Source organism: Dipteris shenzhenensis, chromosome 11 (assembly GCF_047967505.1).
Source record: "Dipteris shenzhenensis isolate YYH24624 ecotype China chromosome 11, Dip_SZ_1.0, whole genome shotgun sequence".
Lineage (NCBI taxonomy): Eukaryota > Viridiplantae > Streptophyta > Polypodiopsida > Gleicheniales > Dipteridaceae > Dipteris > Dipteris shenzhenensis.
This window is the reverse complement of record NC_141606.1, coordinates 55,803,923-55,827,839: the sequence shown is the minus strand read 5'-3', so window position 1 is coordinate 55,827,839 and position 23,917 is coordinate 55,803,923. Positions and strand designations below refer to the sequence as shown.

The 23,917-nt window shown below is 43.2% G+C and overlaps 1 protein-coding gene across 2 annotated transcripts in view; it reads right to left on the bottom strand.

Moving 5' to 3' along the window:
* Nucleotides 1-23,917, bottom strand: part of LOC147897210 (RING/U-box superfamily protein) — a 69,634-nt gene that overhangs the window by 36,214 nt on the left and 9,503 nt on the right. For both annotated transcript variants that reach the window (XM_087381602.1, XM_087381603.1), the window contains exon 2: nt 469-2,875. In XM_087381602.1, coding sequence (XP_087237728.1) covers nt 469-2,652 — 2,184 coding nt within the window. In that variant the 5' untranslated portion in view covers nt 2,653-2,875. The remainder of the gene's footprint in view (nt 1-468; nt 2,876-23,917) is intronic.

Sequence of the window (23,917 nt, the reverse complement as noted above, 5' to 3'; positions counted from 1 at the left end):
AAGCAGAAGCCTTCACGTAAAAAAAGACATAGAGAGCTTACTACCACCGAGGTTGGCTGGGAGGACAATCCTTGTGCCTATGCCCGTGATGGATAAGAAATTTGTATATAATACATATCTACAAAACCAAGGTTCATGCAATGACTAGTAAGTTGGAGTTCCCACACAAACAGGGTGAGCCAATCTTTTCAGCTTATGAATATTTGGAACATGAAGCAAGCTTGGGGAACATACAGAATTAAGAGAGTTTGGAGTCAAGGGAGTGAAAACCAGGGCAGTTTATTTGAGTTGCCTAATCAACCAAGGTCTATCATGCTATCACAGATCACCTTCAAGCGAAGCTGCTTTGATTCTGTTCAATTGACAAACAGACCTAATCTACCCAAACAGTCAAGAAAGTTGCTTAAACTTAGGTACACTCTGCTTGCATAAAGAACAGCCAAGATTGGGAATGGTAAATAAACTCACAAAAGTAGGAGCTCCTCCAGCAGCTTCCAAATTATATTCTTCTTGTAAAAACTTTGCCAAGCTTTCATCTAGTGCAATCTGCCTTGCTCTTTCTGAGTCCTCATCATCTTCTAGATTTATACTGACCCCTGTGCTCCTTGGAGTCTCAACATCATCCACATCAAAAGGTTGTTGACTTGCAATATACTGCCCACGCCTGCTCCTCATTCCCTGGTGACCACTAACTTGTCGTCGCAGACCTCTAGCAGTATAATTCTCATTCCATAATGGTAGCCTTCGTTTTCGGTGGACCAACTGTTCTTGTCCTGACGGCACTCCCCCCACCATTTGTACAACTCGGTCACTGTCCCTCAATGACTCATCTTGTCTTGAAGGAGATCCTACTGCATTAACAAGAATACCTCTGGCATTTGGCAACTGACTGGGCAGGTTTTCACTGCCTGAGGCAAGAGGTGTATGCCCCTGCCCAACATAAGCCCCTAATGAGCTTTGATTTGTCTGAGCTTCTCCACACACTTCATGTGGCTCACTTTGCAATGCAGTTGCTTTCTCAGAAGACTCCATCACTTCATATTTCCTTCCCTGCAAGCAAGTAGGTAGAACTGAGCAGCTTCTACTACCCACCTCAGTTAATGACCTTTGAGGTTGTCTTAAATTTCTTACTGGAGCCATCTGAGCTTGTGCAGCCGATAGATAGTGCTTAAATTCACCTACAGATTGATTTTTATATCTGTCTTTTGAGGGCTGGACGGAGTCACCAAACACATCAGTGATCTGCCCTGATCTATGTGCATTACTTGAAGTGACCATTTGCCGATGGCGTGGCCTACGATGAGGTGGTGATTGAAAACCCCCGCACACTGTTAACATTCTGCCTGTGTTGATTTCCTTATATGGTGGGCTCTCCAGATTATATACTTCAACATGCACTTCCTTAGCTGCAACAAGGCTTTCTTCTTGGCAGCCATGGATTCCTGCAGCTCCATCTACATCAACCATGTCTCTATTCGTTAAGGGTCCAACATCTCTTCTCAAGCTTTCTCTCAATGAAGTGTTTGATACCTCGCTAGCTCCTTTCTCTGCTTGCATGGACATTTTTCCAGGTATTGCAAGCTCTTTCAATGCTCCACCGGGCAATGTCGTTCTTAACTCTGAATTGGTATCTATAGAACCCAAGCTGTTCAAATTGAAGACCATTTCCCGTCTCCTTTTTCTTGCGTACAGTTTAGGTACATCATTTAAATTTAAAAGGCCTTCATCACACTTCTTATTAGCCACGACCATTTCCCGTCTCCTTTTTATTGCATACTCTTTAGGCAATTCATTTAAATTTAAATGTGTTTTAAGGCCTTCATCACACTTCTTATTAGCCCCATGTTCACTCCCCACATTGTGTACTGCAGGTTGTATTTTGCCAGCTGCAATGTGACCTCCTTGGCAGCCACGGATTCCTGCAAAAGATTTGCCTACCTCTAACTCCACCATGTCTCTATTTGTTGAAGAACTCAATTCTCCTCCAAATATTTCACTTACTCCAGAGTCTTCAATAGCCCCATTTGATGCTGAATGAATTCTTTTAGAAAGCACAAGCTCTTTCGTGTCTCCAGACTGCAACATCACACTTGACTCTGAAGTAGTATCCACTAAACCTGAGTTATTTGAATTAAAGACACTTATTCTCCTCCGAGCTCTTGCATAATGTTTTGGCATATCATTTACATGCACCTTAGAGTATTCGCCATGCTTCTTGCCGGCCCCATGCTCAATTTTCCCAGACGATGGTCTCACAACTTGCACTCCAACAGATGCAATGTGATGTTCTAATGTGGCGTGGACTTCTTTTTCTGCATCCAAGTCAACCATACCTCTATTTGAAGATTCTATTTCTCTCACTTTGTCTTTCAATGGAGTGGTTAGGTTGCTAGTAGCACCTGTTGATGATGACTCAAGTGTTTCTTTGGATTGCTCAAGCTCTTTCATAGATCCTGAGTAGAGTCTTGCAGTTGAATCTGAATTACCTGAGCTAGATGGATTTAACATGATTAAATGTCTTTTACATCTGGCATAATGCTTCGGCACATCATCCAAATGTGCTTCCAAACAATCCCCATGCTTGCTTTCCATGGATGGTAACCTCTCCGAATTTTGTACTAAAACCTGTACTTCCCCAACTGCACCATGCATCTTTACAGAAGATCTGTCTGCCTCGTTAACCGTCTCACTACCTGGCAAGCCTCTTATTTTTCCCAATTTTGTTCTCAGGGGAGTGGTTAGTTCCCTGGTAGCCTCCGTTGATGCTTTTCTTTCACCTCTTGTATATTGCTGGATACATTATCCACATGTTTTGATATTCTCCTATGCCTTGCCAGCCCAAGGTGGCTAGCATGTGTGGAGCCTCAATTACTTCCTGCAGCAGAAAATCAGTGTCATTTGTAGTAAGTATCATAAACAGGTACTAGATCAGGCCACACTGTATCACCATAAGATTCTGTTTAAAATAAAGCTTGGCCACCCATGATAAAAGAACCAGCAAAGAGCAACAAGAAACTGTCCAACCCAAATGGACGAAATAAAATACACTCAGAAGCAAAGAACCTACCCTCAACCTCCCACAAACCAGGGAACCCAAAAAAAAAACACCCAGAAGCAGAAGAACCTACCCTCCTGCATTGCAACTCTCCACACAGGTTTAATTTTATTGTGCAGAATCTATCGAACTCTCAAATTGGTTTTTAGTCTCATCATTTTATCTTTAATAAGTGAGATAAACCATGACAATAAGGCGTGAAGGCTCCACACCACAACTAGATGCCACCATGTTTCCAAATATACACATGAACATCAGCATATTCCAAAAGGATTTATCATCAATCCCAAAATTTCAGAAACCACACTCTGTGATTGCAATATGCAAAACTCACAGGTTTGATTTTATCGTGCAGAATTTATATCCATAGACTCAAATTGGTTGTAAGTCCCATCATTTTATCTTTTTTTAAGTGAGATAAAACCCTGACATAAGCCATAAAGGCTCCACACGAAAACAAGATGCCACCATGTTTCCAAATTACAATTTCATGATAGCTGTTATAACATGGACATGGACTATTGCAAATGGCCAAAACTTCTTCGCTTGATCTCTATTTTCACCAAATAAATTTCACCATATCCCAAAAGGGCCCAAAGTCCCAGAAACAACACACGCATCTCTAAAACATCATGAGCAGAGCTTTAGACTCTGTGATTGAAATTGAGAAAACTCACATAAACGTATTTTAAAAATTAGGCGTATCAGGGAGAGCCACAAGATGGAGAGCATAACAAGAGGAAAGCTTATAAGTGAAGTGAAGTGCATCTGTAATGTAGCAGCTTCAACATAAAGTGCAATCTGCTTCCAATAATCAAAAGAATCCATGGGTAAAACGTGTGTGTATCCCAGTAAATACAGATGATAAAGAGAGGGACTGAGAGAAGAATACTCAGACATAAATACAATCCATCTGACCCAAACCCAATTACATCATTTCATCATAGCCTTCATCCATGGAATGCTAGAACTGTGAAATAAACAGCTTGAAGGTGAACTTGCAAAACTAAGTTCATAGCATGAGAGTACCCAAAAAATCACTTGATACATTTTCTAATACGTGAAGCATGCAAGTAAATATCACACTGCAATTTGCTCTTGCAAATGAATGCCATTAATGATACAAATTGCTAACAGTCGCAACAAGAAACAACAACTTCTCTCCTTGACAAGAGACCACCAAAAAGCAATGAAAAGAAGAAAGGACTATGTACTGACGAAGCAACTTTGCCATAAGTAATCCTTAAGGGCATGCTCATCTCTGAACCATGTAACCTCTGGCATAAGACTATCTACCTCTGCTGCTCCCGCCCCTTCCTCTTCCCCTATCTCTAACTTTGCCTCTGACCTCTAGCTCAACTACAGAAGTGCCTTCACCTCTTGGCACTTACTCTTCCACTTGGGAGACAGATGACTAGAGTGAGGCTGGCGCTCACCAGATGACGAGCTACCTCTTGCAGACCACAAAGGAGGAGAGATGAGCCCAAACAGGCTGACAGATTGAGCATCACCAAAGTCCTATCATGGACTTGTTAGAATACACGTACTGAAGTATGCACCTGTGCACAGCGGATTACAAAGACAATTCTCTTCAATCCACAACAGCAAATCTGAACCCACAAACTGTATATGAAACAGAGAAATAGAGCAGCAAAGGAACTTCCAAAATAGGTCACCCCAAGAGTGGCTAAACTGCTTCAGGATGAAGCCACAAGCATCCAGTAAAGAGCTGGGCAAAAAAGACTGAAAAAAACTGAGGTATAGATGCGAAGGAAAACGCACCCTATTCTGTTCCTGTGTCCCTTGAGGGAAGGGATTCAATGGGATGCAAAATAGGAGCTGCCGTGACCAGGCCGAGCTGCCTGCTGCCGACCTGTTGCTGTTGATGCTCCAGGCCTATAAATAGGCGCATCTATTGCTGCTGTAGTCCTGCAGCACTGGCCTACCTGCCCGCCTCAGTCTGCATCCCCTACAGCATCTGCAGTCACTAGTACAGCATCTGCAGCCTTCTGTGCTCTGCCAGACCACCACGCAGCCATACAGTAAGGATAATGTCCAGGCAACCTTCTACCCTAACCCAGGTTCACTGTACCCTATGTCCTCCTCATATGGGGGATCACAGGTGGGTCAATGACCTTTCTAGCACCCCCTCTCATCACTTATTCGACGTGGGCCGATCCCCAGACCTTGAATGAGATGTTCCATTTGCTCACGAGAAAGAGTCTTGGTGAATAAATCAGCAGCATTTTATTTTGTAGGGCAACAAGTCAATTCGATCAACTCCAGGATCAGCTCCCTAATGAAGTGATAGTGAAACTAAATGTGTTTCGTCTGACCATGAAACATAGGGTTCTTTGCAATCGAAATGCAACTCTAGTTGTTTCCTAGATCTCCATTGCTTCATCCTGTAGAATCTCCATGTCTTTGAGGATCCACCTCAACCATAAGGACTCACATAGGCCTTTATAGGCTGAGGTGGGCCTACCTGCTGGTCGGCCACCCTGCCTTGTTGGTTGGCCTGGTAGGAGGGGTTCACCCCCTCTATAAGGCTGCGTGGCAGTAGGCCACTCTGTACTCTACCTTCGTACATGAGCTAGCAACCATGGGTTGCTTCTCACTAAACCCAGAAAATGACCCTTGGCCCTAGTAGAAAACAATAGCCAATCGTGGAACGTCGAGTGTCCCCATCTCCAGCCCAATCAAAATCACACAATACCCGAAGAAATCAATCCCTAGTACCACAAAACACGCAAGCAAGCTTGCCAATGATTCACTCAAGGTAGTCCCACTGAGAATGTAATGTCAACACAAGTGTTTGTGAGGTAGAGCAAGTGCCGCACAAGTTATCGACACTTGGGTGAATCCACCAACTCAATACCATCTTCTTTGCTCTTGTTCCATCCTTCCATGGACGTCATCGCCTCCTTCCACTCGTCTATTTAGAATTGTTTCAGTATCTCCTAGCTACACTTTTCTTGAGAGAGAAAATCTTCTCTTCCTCCTGCCATATCTCTATCCCCAAAAGATAATGGAACATCCCAACGTCAATCACTTCAAACTCTTTAAGCAAGAGAGTCCTTACCATCCTTATCTTGCTGCTGAGATCCCCTCTTAGGATAAAATCATTGTTAGTAGCATGCTCGGGGAGCCTGTTTCAGCCCGTATAGCACCGTCTTCACTCTGCACTCCATGGTCCTCTTGGTTTGAAATCATTGTAGCTGCTCAACATAGATTTCCTCTAAGTCTCAGATGGGTCATGTATGATGAGCAGCTACTGCTATCAATGTTCAAATTGCTTCCATCTAGGTTGTTTATGCAAAGGTCTCATCATAATCTAGGCCACGAATCTTGCTTTGAACTTGTCGAGTGTACCGTCTGAGTTGCACTTGGCTTTGTAGATCCACTTGTATCGGATGAGGGAATCATCATCAGACCCCAGTATCTCCAGGACAGAGGAGTTTCACACGCACTGAGTGTTAGAAATAGACCAACAGAGGATACGCACAGGAGCTCACACAGTGTGATGGTGTGGGTGGAATCACAGACTTCTTTACTTGAAGTGCTTCACATAGATGTTGGGCAAACTAGCAAATAGATAGTGATCCAAGCCAGATATAGAATCTACAAAAAGAATGTATTTCCGTCCAAAACTATGGACACATACGCTCTCCTCGATCTCTGTATCTAGTGGGCTACATCAAGAGTAATGTCTCATCTTTGGCGGAGGGCTGAGATAGGTTGGACCTCAATCGTGCGTGCTCTGGTTGTCTCACGTGTCGTGTGTGGTCTCCGCATCTCTCGTCCAACTCCATAGTGCTCTCGTCTCCTCGAGCTCCTCCCCCTCGATCTCATCTGGCACTGGCTTGGGTGCCTAAAAATCAGTGATGTGTGTATGTGCTCGGTCTAGCTCGGTGTCCTGAGGCATCAACTGTAGCTGATCTCTGGCCTGCCGCACAAGGGGAATCCCTATGTCTCCGCATCTCAATCAGGTAGAGTCCAATGCAAACCTGGTCGGGGAAATGTATCAGCCGTGTGAGTGGTCCGAATCCGAGCCTCTCCTAAAAGAGACAATGATATCGTCCTCGGATCTCATAATAGGCCCGATAGACACATAGAAAATGCTCCTCTGTCTTGACCTCCCCCATTGTGCATAGTCTACAAACCCGCCATTCTCTAGGTATGCTCGCCGCTCTCCCGACCTCAATCCGCAACTGGTGGGACGAGACTCATATCTGTCCAATAGCAATCCGCAAGGCGTGTGAGGCTCTCCTATCCTCGAGGTACTAGGACTTGGTGATAAAGCCCTGTTCCGATATCCTCAGAAAGTGGTCATGGTAGAATTGGATCTTGGTGGGGAACTCCTGAAACCCCCCCCAAGCCTAAGATGTGTGGAGCTGGAGAAGGTCCAACCCTATGATACAGTTAATCTCATCATGTGGAAGGAGCTCCGGTGGTGCATCCATGCTGTACTAAAAGGTGGGGAGCCTATCCATTTGGAATCTGGATACCGTGGCTATCAAACCATGTGGACACTCGCGCATATCATACTGATGGGAGCAAGGAGCGGAAGCAAGAGGGAGATGGAGAAAGGTGAGAGCAAAAGAGAGAACACACGTTTTGTGGGAAGCAAAAGTCTTTGATGTGACTTCCCTTATTGCCTTTTATACAAAGAATAGATAAGGTGATGACGTGGCATTATAAGTACCACTTATACAAGGGATAGCACATTATGCCTTTATCCCCAACAATCTCCCACTTAAAGGCAATGTGCTCAAAAAGAGGAAGAAGTGTACATAGAAAACATATACACAAAATACAAGAGAATCTCAATCATGAGAAACTCAGCCAACACCCATCTGTACTCTGTAATGCGCAAAGCGTTGCGGGTTAAGACTCTTGGTTAAAAGATCTGCAGGATTGTCATCAGTGTGCACTTTGACAAGCTGAATACGCTTATCCTCAAGCACCTCTCTGATAAAATGATATTTCACCTCGATGTGTTTCGTTTTGGCATGAAACACAGGATTGCGTGCTAGCTGAATAGCACTCTGACTATCACAATGCAAAATAGGAACCTCTCCTGATAAACCAATATCTCCCACTAGACGAGATAACCATATGGCTTCTTTGCACGCCTCTGTGGCTGTCTTTGTGGTAGATAAAGCAATGCATTTCTGCAACCGAGAGATCCATGAAATAGCACCACCACCTAAGGTGAAAACATATCCTGTAGTAGACTTTCTTTAGTCTACACATCCTGCAAAATCTGAGTCTGTGAACCCATGAAGAACCAAGTCTTTCTTCCCAAAGCAAATGCACACATGCATTGTACCCTTAAGATATCTCATGATACCTTTCACGGCTTCCCAATGCTTCTTGCCAAGTGTTGCCATGTATCTACTGACAACTCCCACCGCAAAGGCAATATCTGGACGTGTAGCCACCATTGCATACATGAGACTACCAACCGCGGATGCATAAGGAATCTTGGCCATTTCAGCCCTCTCATCATTTGACTGTGGGCTGTCTTTCTGATTGAGTTTCACATATGAACGCAATGGAGTACCAAGAATCTTTCCTCCCTCCATTTGAAACGCTGCAAAACCTTGCCAATGTATTCCTTCTGAGACAAATAGAGCAATTTCTGATTTCTGTCCCGTATGATGCGCATCCCTAAAATGTGATTTGCATCACCAAGATCCTTCATATCAAATGTCTTATGCAGTCCCATCTTCAATGCATCGATCTCATACCGAGATTTGCCTGCAATAAGCATGTCATCAACATAAATGATGAGCAAAATAAGACTACCATCCTTTGCTTTCTTGGTATAGAGACAGTGATCAACATCACTTCTCCTAAACCCCTGAGATTGCATGAAAGTATGGAATTTGAAGTACCACTCCCTTGGAGCCTGCTTCAACCCATATAAGCTCTTTATCAGCTTGCATACCAACTTTTCTTTGCCTTCACTGACAAACCCTTCTGGCTGTACCATATAAATCTCCTCATGAAGATCACCATGGAGAAATGCAGTCTTGACATCCATCTGATACAAGTCCATAGCCGCATGTGCAACCAATGCCAAAACAGCCCTCAATGTTGTCATTTTCACCACAGGAGAAAAAATTTCATCAAAGTCAATGCCCTTCTGTTGCTTGAACCCCTTGGCAACCAATCTTGCCTTGTATTTGTTCTCAGCATTAGAAGTGACCTTGATCTTATAAACCCATTTGCATGGTAAGGCATTCTTTCCAATTGGTAGTTTCACCAAATCCCATGTTTTATTTTTTATAAGAGAATCCATTTCTGAATTTATGGCCTTCTCCCACTTTCTCTTATCATGCCTTCTGATTGCTTCCTGATAGCATGAAGGCTCACCACAATCTGTCAGCATGACAAAATCAGCCACGTAGTTCTGTCCTGAAACAAACCTATCAGGAGGTTTAGAGACTCTGGTGGATCTTCTTACCCAATCATCTTGATTGGCTGGCTGTTCAGCCTGCATATCAGCCATATTATGTGGCTGTACCACCTCCTCTGGCTGTCCTACATCACCTAGATGTGGCTCTATCTGTGGCATATCAAAGGCAATTTGATTGGGCTGATTCTCAGCCTCTATTCCCTGCGCATTAGGGACATTTGCAGCAGCACCTTGCTGCATATAATTGGGCATATTTTGCTGTCTATTCACAATGATTTCTTCAAAGACAACCTTCCTATTTTCTGATTTTTGAGTGGGCTGCCTGTGCATGCTTTCCTCATGAAAAATCACATCATTGCTGCGTATAATCTTCCTTCCAACGGGATCCCACAATCTATACCCCATTTCACCACTGTCACCATATCCAATAAAGATGCATCTATTTGACTTTGGTTGGAGTTTGTTGCACTGCTCTTTTCGTACGTGCACATACGCATCACAGCCAAACACTCTCAAGTGTTTATATGAAGGTGGCTTGCCATACCACTGTTCATCGGGTACTTTACCATCCAACCGATTATTCGGTGACCTGTTGATGACATGAATGGTTGTTTGAACAACCTCTGCCCAAAAACCATGGGGTAAGGCAGCATGAGGCAGCATACTACGGACTCTATCTTGAATAGTCCGATTTGTTCACTCTACAACTCCATTCTGTGGAGGATTATGAGGGCTTGTGAGTTCCCTCTTTATCCCTTTCATGTCACAAAATTCCTGAAATATTTTGGAGACATATTCTCCTCCATTATCAGAGCGTAAGCATTTCAACTTCTTACCTGTCTGATTTTCAACCAAGGCAACAAACTTTTGAAATGCACCAAAAACTTCATCCTTCCTCTTGATGAAATAGACCCACACTTTCCTTGTGGCATCATCTATAAATGTAACAAAGTATTCATGACCACCCATAGATAACTGAGGCATTTGACATACATCACTATGTACCAAATCTAAGGGTGTCAATCTTTGTTGCAATGTCACTTTATGTGGTGACTGTGAATGCTTACCAAAAATGCAATGCTCACAATGCTTAAATTCTGAAAATTTCAGAGACGGTAAATAACCCAATTTAGATAGTACTTGCATTCCTTTAACACTCATGTGTCCTAACCGGCCATGCCACAATGAAACCTTTGGCACCTCAGTTACGGCAACCACATGATTCTTTACATCAGAAACATGCAAAGTATACAAAGTATCGCACTTGTACCCCTTTGCAATGACTCTGGCTCCCTTGGTTATCTTCCACCTTCTATTACCAAACACAGTGTAGTAGCCTTGATCATCCAATTGACTAGTACTAACCAAGTTCTTTTTCAGCTTTGGCACATGCCTAACATCATGAAGTATAAAATGTGTGCCATCAGAAAATGCAAGTTTCACATCTCCAATCCTTGCAATAGAGCATGCATAATTGTTTCCAAGATGCACAACACCCTGTAAACCACCATTATATGAGCAAAACCACTCCCTGTGTGGTGTCACATGAAAGGAAGCACCTGAATCAATGATCCAAGTGGTCATGTCACTGTCTTCTTCTGTGACCAAAGCATGTGCATCAAGTGATGAAACAAACAAAATGTCATCCTCACTCTCATGAGTGACTGCATTTACCTCTTCAATCTTCACACCACTATTACTACTCTCTACTTGTTGCTTACCTTTATCATATTTGGCATCCTGATTGTTGTTGTTGCTCTTTTTCTGCTCCCTTTTCAGCTTAAAGCAATCTTTCTTCATGTGCCCCTTTTTGCCACAGTGAAAACATTCAATATCCTTCTTAGGACGTGACTTACTGCGGGATCTGTTCCTTTGGCTGTCATTGCCTCTATTCTGAGGTCTTCCTCTTGTGTTAAGAGCAATGGAAGACTTACTTGAAGAATTGTTCTTCTTGTTCATCACCTCCATGAGAAGCTGACTCTCAACATCTGCATAAATAAGAGTAGGATTTGAATTGCTCAAAGCTGTTCTAAAAATATCCCAACTCTCAGGAAGAGTGCAAAGCAAGAATGTTGCTTTAAACTCATCATCAATGTTGAATTTCTGATTTGCCAACTGCTTGATGAACTCATCAAGGTGCACACTCATAATTGTGCCGTCCATCCTAAGATCCATGAGCTTCTTGAGCCAATAAACCTTGCTTGCTGCACTTTGTTAAGCATACAAATCTTCCAACCTTTTCCACATATCCCATGCAATGTTCTCATTTTCAACATTAAATAGTGTTCTCATTTTCAACATTAAATAGAAGCACATCTGAAATAGAAAGCATGATTGTAGAACGTGGCAATTCATCAACACTTTCCCAATCATCATTTGATATATTTTCCGGCTTCACTCCCTTTTCCTTGATAGGACGGGCTTGATTCTTTTGAAGAAGCACATTATAGCACTGCTTTTGCCAAATGGCAAAATTGTGTGCTCCTTCCAACTTCTTGATGTTAAGAAGTGAACCACCTTCACTCCCACTTGAAGCCATATCTCATCAAATAAAAAACAGCAAAGGAAATTAAAAGAGCTTATAAAATACGTCCTCTACTGAAGAGAACTTGCAGCCAATATATATTCCAACCTTGAATGCAAAAAGAGTACCAAAACTGTAATTAATTTCCTGCACCAATATGACTCCAAAACTGAGTGAAATATGCCTGCAAAACTGAGTGTAACTCACTCAAAATTCTGTCCCAAATCGTGACAGAGATAGAGGCATCCAAAACTCAGAGAAACTGTCCCAAAATGACAGTAAAAACAGTCATAAATCTGCAGCAAACAATATTCTTGTTTTTCTCAACGCAAAGGCATCCAAGACACTATTCCAGTGTCACAAAAATTGCTGAGCACTTGTGCACCAAAAGCCCCGATTTCTGAGATCAAAAGTCAAACTTTGACTACCACAAATGTGCACAATCCAAGCATAAAGGAAATCAGTACCACTTTTGCAACAATGTCAATGCATCCAAGTGCTCCAAGCACTACTTCACAAATGCATAACCTCTGCCATCAAGCTCAAGGAATATTCTGAATTCTGTCCCAAACTGAAAATTTCTTGCTTCAATGTGCAAGAGCAAGCTTTCCAATGCATAAAATTGCAAAATCCCCAAATTTATGTGCCTTATCCACTACCACGTGTCACTTTCTGACAGGCTGAACCCTAAAAGTGATGATAACTCAGCACCACGAAGGCGAAATTCAACCAAACTTGGCAAACAGTGTCCCTTCAAGTAGGCGACCACTTTTATGATGTCAAATCAGCAGTAGAATGTGCGAAATCCACAGATCTGCAACTTGCCCTGTGGCTGGAAACTGAAAATCAGCAAGAACTTCACAACGGGCAGTCAAAATCCAACCAAACTTGGCAGGATTCCTCTACAGGTGTAGGCGACCTGATTTAGTGTAAAAAACTGGAGAAGAAACCCCAAAATGATAGACGAAATTCAGCTCCTGTGTGGCTGAAAACTGTCGCCCAGCATAAACAGCACCAGATCTGACCAAATGTGATCCAAATGAAGTTGCCCTGCTGTAGGAGGTGTAGCAATACCAAAAGCTCCAACTGGCAAGTGTTCTTGACCACTTTATCGCTGTATTTCGCTTGCTACAGCCCAAAAACCAGTCAAAAATGCTGAAAAACAGCAAGTACACTCACCCAAAAGATGTCTCCAGCTAGGAGCACGAGAATAGAAGTGATTCCCGCGATGAAACTCCACGAAACAGCTGGGGGCAGCGAGGGAGAGTGGCTGGACTGCGTGGGCAGCAAGAACAAGTGACTTCCTGCGATGGAAAGGTCACACAGTGTAAGGGGAGGCTAGGGAACGAGGAGAAGCTGGTGGTTAGGGAGGCTCTGATACCAATTGATGGGAGCAAGGAGCGGAAGCAAGAGGGAGATGGAGAAAGGTGAGAGAGCAAAAGAGAGAACACACGTTTTGTGGGAAGCAAAAGTCTTCGATGTGACTTCCCTTATTGCCTTTTAAACAAAGAATAGATAAGGTGATGACGTGGCATTATAAGTACCACTTATACAAGGGATAGCACATTATGACTTTATCCCCAACACATACTGTATCAAAGCCTCTCTCTGCCAGTCGTCGGGATGACTCTAGTGCCAATCTGAGTAATCTCCACAAAGGTAGGGCCCAAGGTCACGGCCTGGAAGAGGGCGTCCACTTGGAGAGGTGTCGTGGCGAATTCTGCCTATATGATTGGGGAACTGAAGGCTTACTCCGAATCATCCTAGATCCCATGATCACCTATAGCCTCTCAAATCCCTTCCAGTCAGTAGCTGAAAGGTCACTCCCCCAAAAAGATGCTACATACATGGCAGTCGATCTTACGAGAGTGTCAAAGAGCCAGCCCTTCGTCCGTGGATCCTGGAAATGCGCCCGGAAGCACTGTCTCTCTAATCGAGCCAAGGCACCCTTCCCATGTGTGAGTCATGCTCTGGCAACATGGGTCATTGTGAAGCCTGGTCCTGTGAATACTGCCCCTAGGTATGTGTAGGACTGCACTATCTCCACAGGCTCCCCTCGATAAGTGAAACTATGTCAACGTCGATGTTAATGAAGCACTACTTGGGATGTGTTGAAGATCATAACCTTGGTTTTCCCAGGATTGACTGTCAGGTCCCTCTCTCTGCAGAACATCTCCAAGGCCTCCAAGGGTTTCTGCAATCCCTCGACTGAGGACGAAATGAGGACTATGTCATCTACGTATAGTAGTATCTGTACCATTAGATCAGCCAATAGGGAGTCGTCGTCTCCTAGGCGATCAACAAAGGATGTGATCAATGTATAGCCCGAAGAGAATCGGTGAGAGGGGGCAAAGGCAACCCTACTTCACCCCTATGGTGCTCTCAACCCAATCTGATAGCCCCCCATGAGCGCGAACTCGACTCATATAGACTCATCACTCCCCAGATCATGGCCTTTGGGGATGCAACTCCTATAGTCACCTGATCAGGCGAGAGCGAGGGACTGTGTCGAAAGCCTTCTGAAAGTCCACGAAGCAAGTGTAAGCCTTTTGGCGCCTCGACTTCGCTTCCTCGATGCTGGCTCTCAAGGTAAAAATATGATTCAGTGTGCTGCTTGCCCAAGGGCTCGCTGTCCATGATCCTCTCTTTCTACCCTCTCTCGAACAATCATCTTCCCGTCCCTGTAAGCTGCCCACTTCCCTTCTTGCCTTGTTGGGCGGACCAAGGAGTCAAAAAGCAACCCTTTGGTCCGTGGATCTTGAAAGTGAGAGCGGAAGCATTGCCTCACTAGTCTAGCCAGTGAAGCATATCCTCTACTCAGGCATGCATGCATCGCAAGTCTCATAGTGAAGATGGGTTTGGAAAAGACGACCCCAAGATAGGTGTATGATGAAACACTACCTCAACAGGGGACCCATCAAATGCAAAATGCTCATCGCGTATGATAGCTCGAGATGTATTGAAGATCATAACCTTGGTTTTACCCAAGTTGACCTTCAAATCATCAGACTCACAAAAGAACTTTAGTGTGTCAAGGTGTTTCTGGAGTCTTTCTGCTGAGGAAGACAAGAGAGCCACGTCATTTGCGTAAAGCAATATCCGGATCAGCGTGCCCGCGAGAGAGCAACCTGCCCCACCCTGTGCCTGCATCACTGTCTCGAGCTCGTCGATGTAGAGGCCAAACAAGGTAGGTGATAATGGGCACCCTTGTTTGACCCCGATAGTGCTCATGATCTTGTCTGTCCATCCAGATCCTGTCCGGACTCTGCTTGAAACTCGCTTATAAAGTGCCATAACAGCCCAAATGATCTCCTCGTCATAACCCAAATCCTATAGGCGACGTATGAGGCGAGCTCTTGGAACAATGTCAAATGCCTTGCGGAAATCCACAAAGTAACAGTAAACCCTCTGCTACCGTGCCCTCGCCTCCTTAATGATACATCTGAGCGTGAGAATATGGTCCAGGGTCCCATGATCCCGTCTGAAACCAGCTTGTCCCGCTGCTTTGAGTCCTCGACACTCTGCAAATCTGTTGACCTCAGAATCAAGTACTGATGCATAATGTCCAATCATAATGGTCCTGTAGTTCTCCGGGTTCATGGGATCCCTTGCCTTGTGGATGGGTGAGATAGTGTTGACTATCCAGGTGCGTGGAAACCCAAAGCAGACAGCTTCAGTAAACGGCTTGGCTAAGATCGGGGCTAGGAGATTAATCCCATATGCAATGAACTTAGTGCATAGTCCCTCATGATCCTTCACTCGGCCATTATGAAGTTTCATTACAGCATCCTTTACCCTCCCCCTAGTGAAGAGGGTGCAAGATGTGGGGCGTGGCATATGTGATAGGTTAGGGGCTGGCTGATTTGGGATATCATAGAGCGTGCGTGCATAATTAGACCATACCTGAGTGTCAGTGAGTGGTGGGGGGGACCGTCCCTCTAGAAATTTCTGCCACCTTAGAGTTGTTGCTGAACAGAATGTTCAGTAGCTCCTCGTTCCGACGCACGAAGTCAAGTTTCTTCTTGCGTACTAGACGACGGTACTCGCGTAGCATCTCTGGTTTGCTCGGAAAGCTGTTTTTTGTTTCGAATCTGAGCTGACGACGTAAAGCCTTGCACTCATCATCGTACCAGCTATTACAGGGTACGGTCCTAGGTGGTGGTGGGTGGGTGGGTGGGTGGAGCCGGTGGTGTGGGGGAAGGCGTGGAGCGGCCTTGTGAAGTGAGCGAGTGACTAGAGCAGCACAATCCTCTAATAGGGGTATAAAGTCAATGTATGCGAGAAGTATGTACAGCGACGTGTGAGATGTTTATGCATTTGAGTCAGCTCCAGGATACAACGAGGTGGAGGAGGAGGAGCTAGCTAATATGCGGGCAGTCTCGATTTTCGAGAGGACACAAAGAGTGACTAGAACACACTCTATTGAAGTCCGGCCTATCACAGCTTTCCTCAGAGGAGACCGGCCGAGACAAGGGGTCACATTGAACATGACCTCACACTCCTACAACAAGAGCATAGGAGGATGGGAATGGTGTGAGCCTTTATGAGACTTCCATAGGATCATAGACTTTTAGCAGTTGGCCACCTCAGAGGGAGTGCACTTAGGATACAGCAGATACAGGCAGCCATTCCGCCAGAGTGGATTGACACAGATGACATGCCGATCACAAATTCCACTTGGTGGGGAGTATTTTCAAAGACAGGCATTCCGTTACTGATTATTGTACTGCAGGATACACACGAGGATACCCTTGTCTTTGATGTTTAGTCGGGAGGCAGACTTATCAGGTCTTCTGATGATATTCTTTTGGAGGTTGCATTTCAGCCTGTCAGGATTGCAGGTTTCATGGAGTGGGGCACGGACTCACAGTGGTATCTTGACCCCGATCCTATTCTCCTTGTGTTGGGGTCTTGGAGACTCTGGTTGTATGGTGGTTCCCCTATTAGGTTCTTGCAGTGGGACCCAAGGGAATGGGAATGGATTGATGAGGGGCATCGAGAGAAAGTTATGGCAGCAAGGATGTATGGCAGTCCATGCTAGGGGCCCCATTACAGCTAGATGCTGCATTCCAGGTCATTACGTATGTGTACCGAGTCAGGGAGTATGGGGATTACACATCCGGACGTAACACGATACCATGGCTAGCACTGTCCTCTTCTATGGCACTTGCAGAAGGGGGAGACCAGAGGTGTTGATATGCACGCACAGAGAGATGGTTTGCACGACTAGGGCTCCACATGGACAGACTACCTCCTTTCCAGTACAGCATGGATGCTCCTTTCTCACCCCTCCTATCACACGAGGTCAACTGGGTTATCCAGGATGATCTACTACAACTACACACACTCCGGACTTCGTTGGGCCCGAGTGATCTTCCAATGAAGCTAGGCTTCTACAAATATCACTTCTTACATATCACAGCGGAGGTTTCATTGATCCACCAAGATACATGCAGATTCACCTACCCCATTCGCTAAGGATCTCTCTTGGGCAGTTCCGGATCTCTTCTCACAGACTTCGTATCGAGAGCGACAAAGCAGAGCAATTACCTAGGGAGAGGCGCATATGCACACTATGTGACATACAGGAGGTTGAGACAAAGGAGCAATTCATATTCAGATGTCATGTTTACTATGAGATCCAAGGGCGTTTCTACTGCCTCTTCAGAGACAGATATGGGGTTTTGGCCCGTTTCCTCTCCTACCCAGACCAGCGATGTTTGGCTCGTTTCATTCATGAGGTGCTTAGACACCGAGATAAGATACTCCGAGCACGGAGACAGGAGCAAACCTCTCCCCCAACTGATACCTCTCAAAGCTCTATCACGGAGTTCCTTTCAGCCAAATAACATAGACCCCCCCAAGGCGAGACCTCGACGAGACCGTGATCCAGAGCCTGTGACCCGACAACTCAAACAGAGGGTTGACTCACAGATCACACTTGGGGACATCCCCTCCTTGTTTAGGGTCAGAGCCCAATCGATGGGAGTCATAGTGGCCGCACAGCTATGACTAGGAGACGTACCAGGACTGCACACTTGAGGGGGCGTCAACGCTCTATTGCTGACCTCATGCCTCCACTTCCACAGCCTCATCCATCCTGATGTCCTGCTGCTGATGATGATGATGATGATGGTTATAATGATGTCGACAATGATGCTGAGATTGATTGATTGATATATACAGTCGAGATATGACTATGTTGTACTTAGGATTTAGTCTTGGAAAACTGAAAGGAAAGCATGGAGTGAACACAAACTGAGAATTCTTGCTTATGGAATGAAGAAAGGTGAGGTCCTTAAGTAGGCACCTCTTACATGATCATTGACATCACTGATGACCTCTGAGCTCCACAATCATCTCCTCAATCTGCTCCTAGATTCTCTCATTCATCCTATGTGGCTTCTACCACCACCTAACAGTACTTATGGGCACCTAACTGTGCCTCTAGCACACACACATAGAAACCAAGGTGTGCCTGGGGCATACACCTTGAGATATCCCATCATACCCCCCCTCAAGGGAATGCCTCAGGCTATGTCAAGGATACATCTAGTCTCATAGTTTCTCATGCCATCTCATGGTGGTCAAGGATAAATCTATGGCTAGGTTCTCATGCTAGCAAGGGGTTCCCAAGGGTGTGAAGTAAACAAAGGGATACATAAGACCTTCCAATGGTTATCTCCCCTGCATGTACATGCACACAATGTGTGCAGGAGGTACCATGGAGCAAAGACACATACACATGGCCTACATCATATGGTGACCAGAGGTATTTACAAAACACACAATAGTTTATTTCATTCATTTTGGAGGACTATCCAGGCTGAGTACCTTGACTCAACAAAAAGAGAGATCTGGAGCATGGGCTTTTTTGGAGTTTGTGAAACTTCCAAGCCGCAAAAAGAAGAGGGATACTTGGATTGCAAGCAAACCCTGAAGACTTGCAAAAGCTCTGATGTTTTGAGATCAAATCATTTTGAGAAACTAAGGAAGAGGCATAAGGTTTGGCAAACGAGTTCACTTCTCTCAAAAGACATTCTAAGTTAAAAATTTTGCAAAAAAAAACAAAGTTATTGGAACATTTGTCCATATAAGATATGACGAATTTCCTATGGAACTTTCGAAGAAGAGTTTCAGCTTCTTTAGAAAGATGGTTACTTTGCTTTAAGCAATTAACTGAAGGGGCTTTTCTAGTTTCAAAGCAACTTTCTTCAAAATCTTCCCTTTCCATTATGATAAGATATTTTGAACTTAAACTTTCTTCTATTTACAAAGCAAACTTTGAAACTCCCTTATCAATAGCTTTTAAAAGGCAAGATTCTTTTGAAGAGTACGATCGAAATTTTGTGCCTTTCATGAAAAAGTCTCTGAAGTTAAAGAAAGAAAAATTGATGTATCAGTTGTGACTACATGTCCTAAATCACCATCAATAAAGCCTTGGAATCTCTTCCTTTTACAAGAACAAGGTTCTCTAAAGATGGAAGATTGGAATGCTCTGAAAGCCTTTTACCTATCTCTCCAGAGTTAAAAACCTTTGTCGTAAAGTTTTTAAATACTTCCAAGCTACTACTAGATGCTTCCAAATTCTTTCACATAATGAGGGAGAGAATCCATTACTTCAAGAGACTTCAAAATTGAGCTCAAGTCTACCTTGTCAAGAGAAGGAGAAGTAAAATAGAAATCAAGAGTTCCTTATGTAGATAGAGTTCTTTGCTTTGAAAGAAAGCTTTTAGTTTTAAGAAGCGATTCAATGAAGTTTTAAGTTGTATATAATGAAGTTTTAAGTTGTCTCAATCCTGCAACTACCCTAATTATACCAAGAGAATGTCATGTCTATTACCCTAGGTTAACCTAACCTCCATAACACACGTTAGGTCCAGACGTGGACTCAACATTCTCCCCCCTTATTTAGAGAAGTAAACTCTCGGAATTAGCACCAAAGAGAATTAATGCTTTCTCAAGTACTATCCTCTTTCGAGCAATTTTTCCACTTAACCTTCAGCTCTAGACACCTGTTCGTAAGCTATCACTCCCTCTAAACCATAAGACGTTCCAATTCATGGGAGACAGAAGTGATTAGATCCTTGAGTCACATAATTCATCCTCACACACTAAATCTCTAGCATCCTAACTTTTTCGGACTACTACCATGAGATATTGGGTGTAGCCGAACACCATCCTGTAAACATAACTTGTAAGCCACATCATTGAGCTTTTAAGGATTGAGAGAGGACCAGAAAAGTGTAAAGATATTTTATAGACTTGACCAGTTCACCTTACTTGCGAATCTTATGTACCAATACCTTTTGAAAACAACCACTAACACTATTGCATACGAAGTGGGTAACATTGCGCAAAAACCAGAAACAAATGAAATATTCCCTTGTTTTGGTTGAAAATTGAGAGTTTTTTAATAACTTTTCCAAAAAGCACTACACGGTATCACTATGAAAAAACATGTATATAAAAAGAGGTCCAAATTTGAACAAATTCTTATTATAGATTTTTAAAAATGCATGAGTTTGATCATTCTTCAAATTATGCACATGACTTTCTTATAACCACAATTCTTGAATCTTTTAGCAATTCTCTAGCATAGTGTAACTTTAAATATAACGTAATTTTGCTACTTTAACAAAACACAAACATTTAATAGGATTTGCTCCATCCTAGTTGGGTATTCTGAGGAGGCACCACTCCCAAGAATCCCCAAGTGAGTTGAAGTTCACATCTATATAGGCATAGGGGAGGATTACCAAAAAGCAAGTGACAAAAAGCGAGTGAGCCAAAAAAAGCAAGCGATACAAAACAATAAAAGATTAATAAATCCCCTATTTGAATAGCCAAGAACTGTATTTTATTTCAAAAGTCCATATGTTTCCTCAATGCTAGAAGGTTAAATATGCATATCACTTTAAAGCCACTAACATTAATTTCATATCCCCCATAAGAGAGTTGGTATGTTTCAAAAGACAAACCTACTACAATCAAGTTCTCTCTTTTAACCATAGGAATTGAGATCATCAATGCAACCTTCCACACAAGCGGGGCATCCCTTGAATGGATTAGGGTACATTCCATGCACATGTAAATGCTTAGCTTTTTTAACTCTATTCACTCTTGGAACAAAGCCCATGTTTCTTTGTTATCGCATCTCTTAGGCCAAAACAAGGACACTCCCTGTTTTGGCCCAAAAGATGACATTTCCACATCCTTGTATCTTTGCAAGTTGTCAAGATTTGGTTGTTTTGGCCCAAAAGATGAGTTTTTGACATCTCTGCAGCTTTTAATTGTCAAATCCAAATGACATAATGTTACATATCAAATCAAATAACAAGGCATGATTTAGATGAATATCATGCCTTTTTGCACCACCTAAAAAAGTTGTGAGAATCAGAATATGAATTTTATGAATTTTTGGATTTGTTGCACCAAATTTAAAGCAAGGTTTCCCAGAATAGGAGACAAGAGGACATTGTCTATTTTGGCCAAAAAAATAGCCAATATACCTAGATGAATCCAGGACGTTCCCAAACTCATCCTCTAAAAACACTTTTTCTCGCTCGCCCTATCGACTACTTGGGCATGGGGTGTCCTAGTTGTCTCAACCCTAAAACTACTCTAACTATACCAAGAGTAAGTCGTGTCCTGATTGTTCCAAGTTTAGGTTACATTACCAAGTTAACCTAGCCTCCATAACCTTATGTCCAGACAGAACATAACATTCTCCCCCCCTTATTCAGAGAAGGACTAAAATGTGAACTCTGGGAATTAGCGCCGAAGAGAATGAATACTTTCTTTTCACTCGACCTTCATCTCTAGAACCCTATTCCCATTATCCAAAACACACTCCAATTTATGGGGCAAATAAATGGTTAGATCCTTAAATCGTACAAATTCCTCCTCAAAAACCAAATTGTCTCCAGCACCCAACTTCTCTTTTAGTTTATCAACATGAAAGAGTTGTTCTATCCACACGCCATCAAGTAAACGAAACTTGTAGGCCACATCATTGAACCTTTTCAAGGATCAATGAAGATATTTTATAGACCTAACCAGTTCACATAATTTGAAAATCTTTAGGGGTCTTCAAGTAACCCTCTAGCCCTCCAAAGAACTTGAGGTGGCCACTTCTCATTTGCATAAAACTGCCTCTATCTTGAGTGCATTAAGAACTCGAGATGACCGCTTCTGATCAGCATATACTGCACTCTAACCTGAGCGCTTGTTATGCCTTCCTTTGCAAACTACAACATATCAAGTTGCTGTTGCAACCAATCAGTAGCAATGCCAACCTTGACATTTGGCAAGCCAACTACTCATGCAGCTTTAGGTTAGTATCGATACATCAGCATGAATGGCTGATTTGGGGGGCTAAGCATTTAGCCCTATTGTGAGAAAACTCCAATAAAAGAAGATATTGTTCCTAATCAAATTGCCTACAGGAGACATAAGCTCTCACCATATCTTCCAAAGTCTAATTATCCCATAGTAACTCACTACTATAATAAATGTTTTCAACTCCTCCATAAATCTCTACAAAGCCGATCGATGAGATCGTCCATCCTCGATAAAGGATATTTATAAACGTATACCTAGTTGAATCCAGGAACATTCCCAAACTTATCCTCTATACACAACATAGTGCAGTTTCAATCTCATCATAGTCACTGAAGGATATTTATATACGTATACCTAGTTGAATCCAAGAACATTCCCAAACTCATCCTCTATACACAACATAGTGCAATTTCAATCTCATGATAGTCACTCATTAGGTTGAAAACCATAAACTCCATCACACATAGCAGGACTAGCTACTATGACATCCCACTGACGTCATCAGCACCCAATAGTGGGTGTAGACCATAGTATAAAAATTTGCTCTCACACATACAAATCCACACACCCACACATACTTGAGCATCCATTTATACAAAGTCTTCATACTGAATTTCTGTCGGCACTCTGGAGGTGAAGGGCAGACTCAGCCATGACGAAAGCTAGCACTAAAGGAGAACCTTTGTAGTTAGTCTACACATAAGGGCGGCATAGATGTATCTTCCTTCTTAACCAGAAGCACTAGTACACCCAAGGTGACTTACTAAGTCACATTGACCAAGATGGAGGACAAGTTCAATCATATGGTTAGTGTTCCTCTTAGTAGGGAGACCATAGGAAAGTTCCTTTGGAAACACGTCAGGTGTTTTCTTATTGTATCTTGTTTTTTCAAACTGATAGACCCTTTAAGTCTTTCAAAGACTTTATTCAACGCTCTTTCTTTCTCACATAATTTCTCAGATTAGTTGAGTCTAGGGTGAATCATCATTCCAAGTGCTCCAACAAATCAAGTCAATCACCTCAATGATTGATTCTTATCATAATGATATAAAGCATTGGATCATCCATATACACGCTGCCCATCAAATATTGAAGCATGAATAATGCATATGTGGGCTCAATAATGCATGATTGGCTCATGCCAAGAGTGTGCCAATAGTGCCAAGATTGTGCCAAGCTTGTGTTGGCAGAACAGGACCGAATGCGGATATTTGCTAGCATATGCTTGGTAATCGAATCTCAAAAACAATACAAAATTATAAGGGATGAGTTGGCAACCTTTTAGGATGTGTCATCCTCCACATGTCAAAGTGCTCGCGAGCCATGTCAAGACCTTATCTACTAGTGGGAGATAGAAGCACCCATATTGGCTTACGATAAAGGGAAGAGGTCCCTTTCAACTATGTAAGGGCCCGCAAGTCCCTCATATCCCCTATTTTCTATCATTCTTCCACATTCCCGGTCCTCCTATTGCTCCTACCTTGTAATCCTCATAAGAAACACCGCCTCTTCTTCCACCACTCTCCTCTTCACCCTCATCTCTTGGTCCTATTAGCCTCCTCCTTCCTAC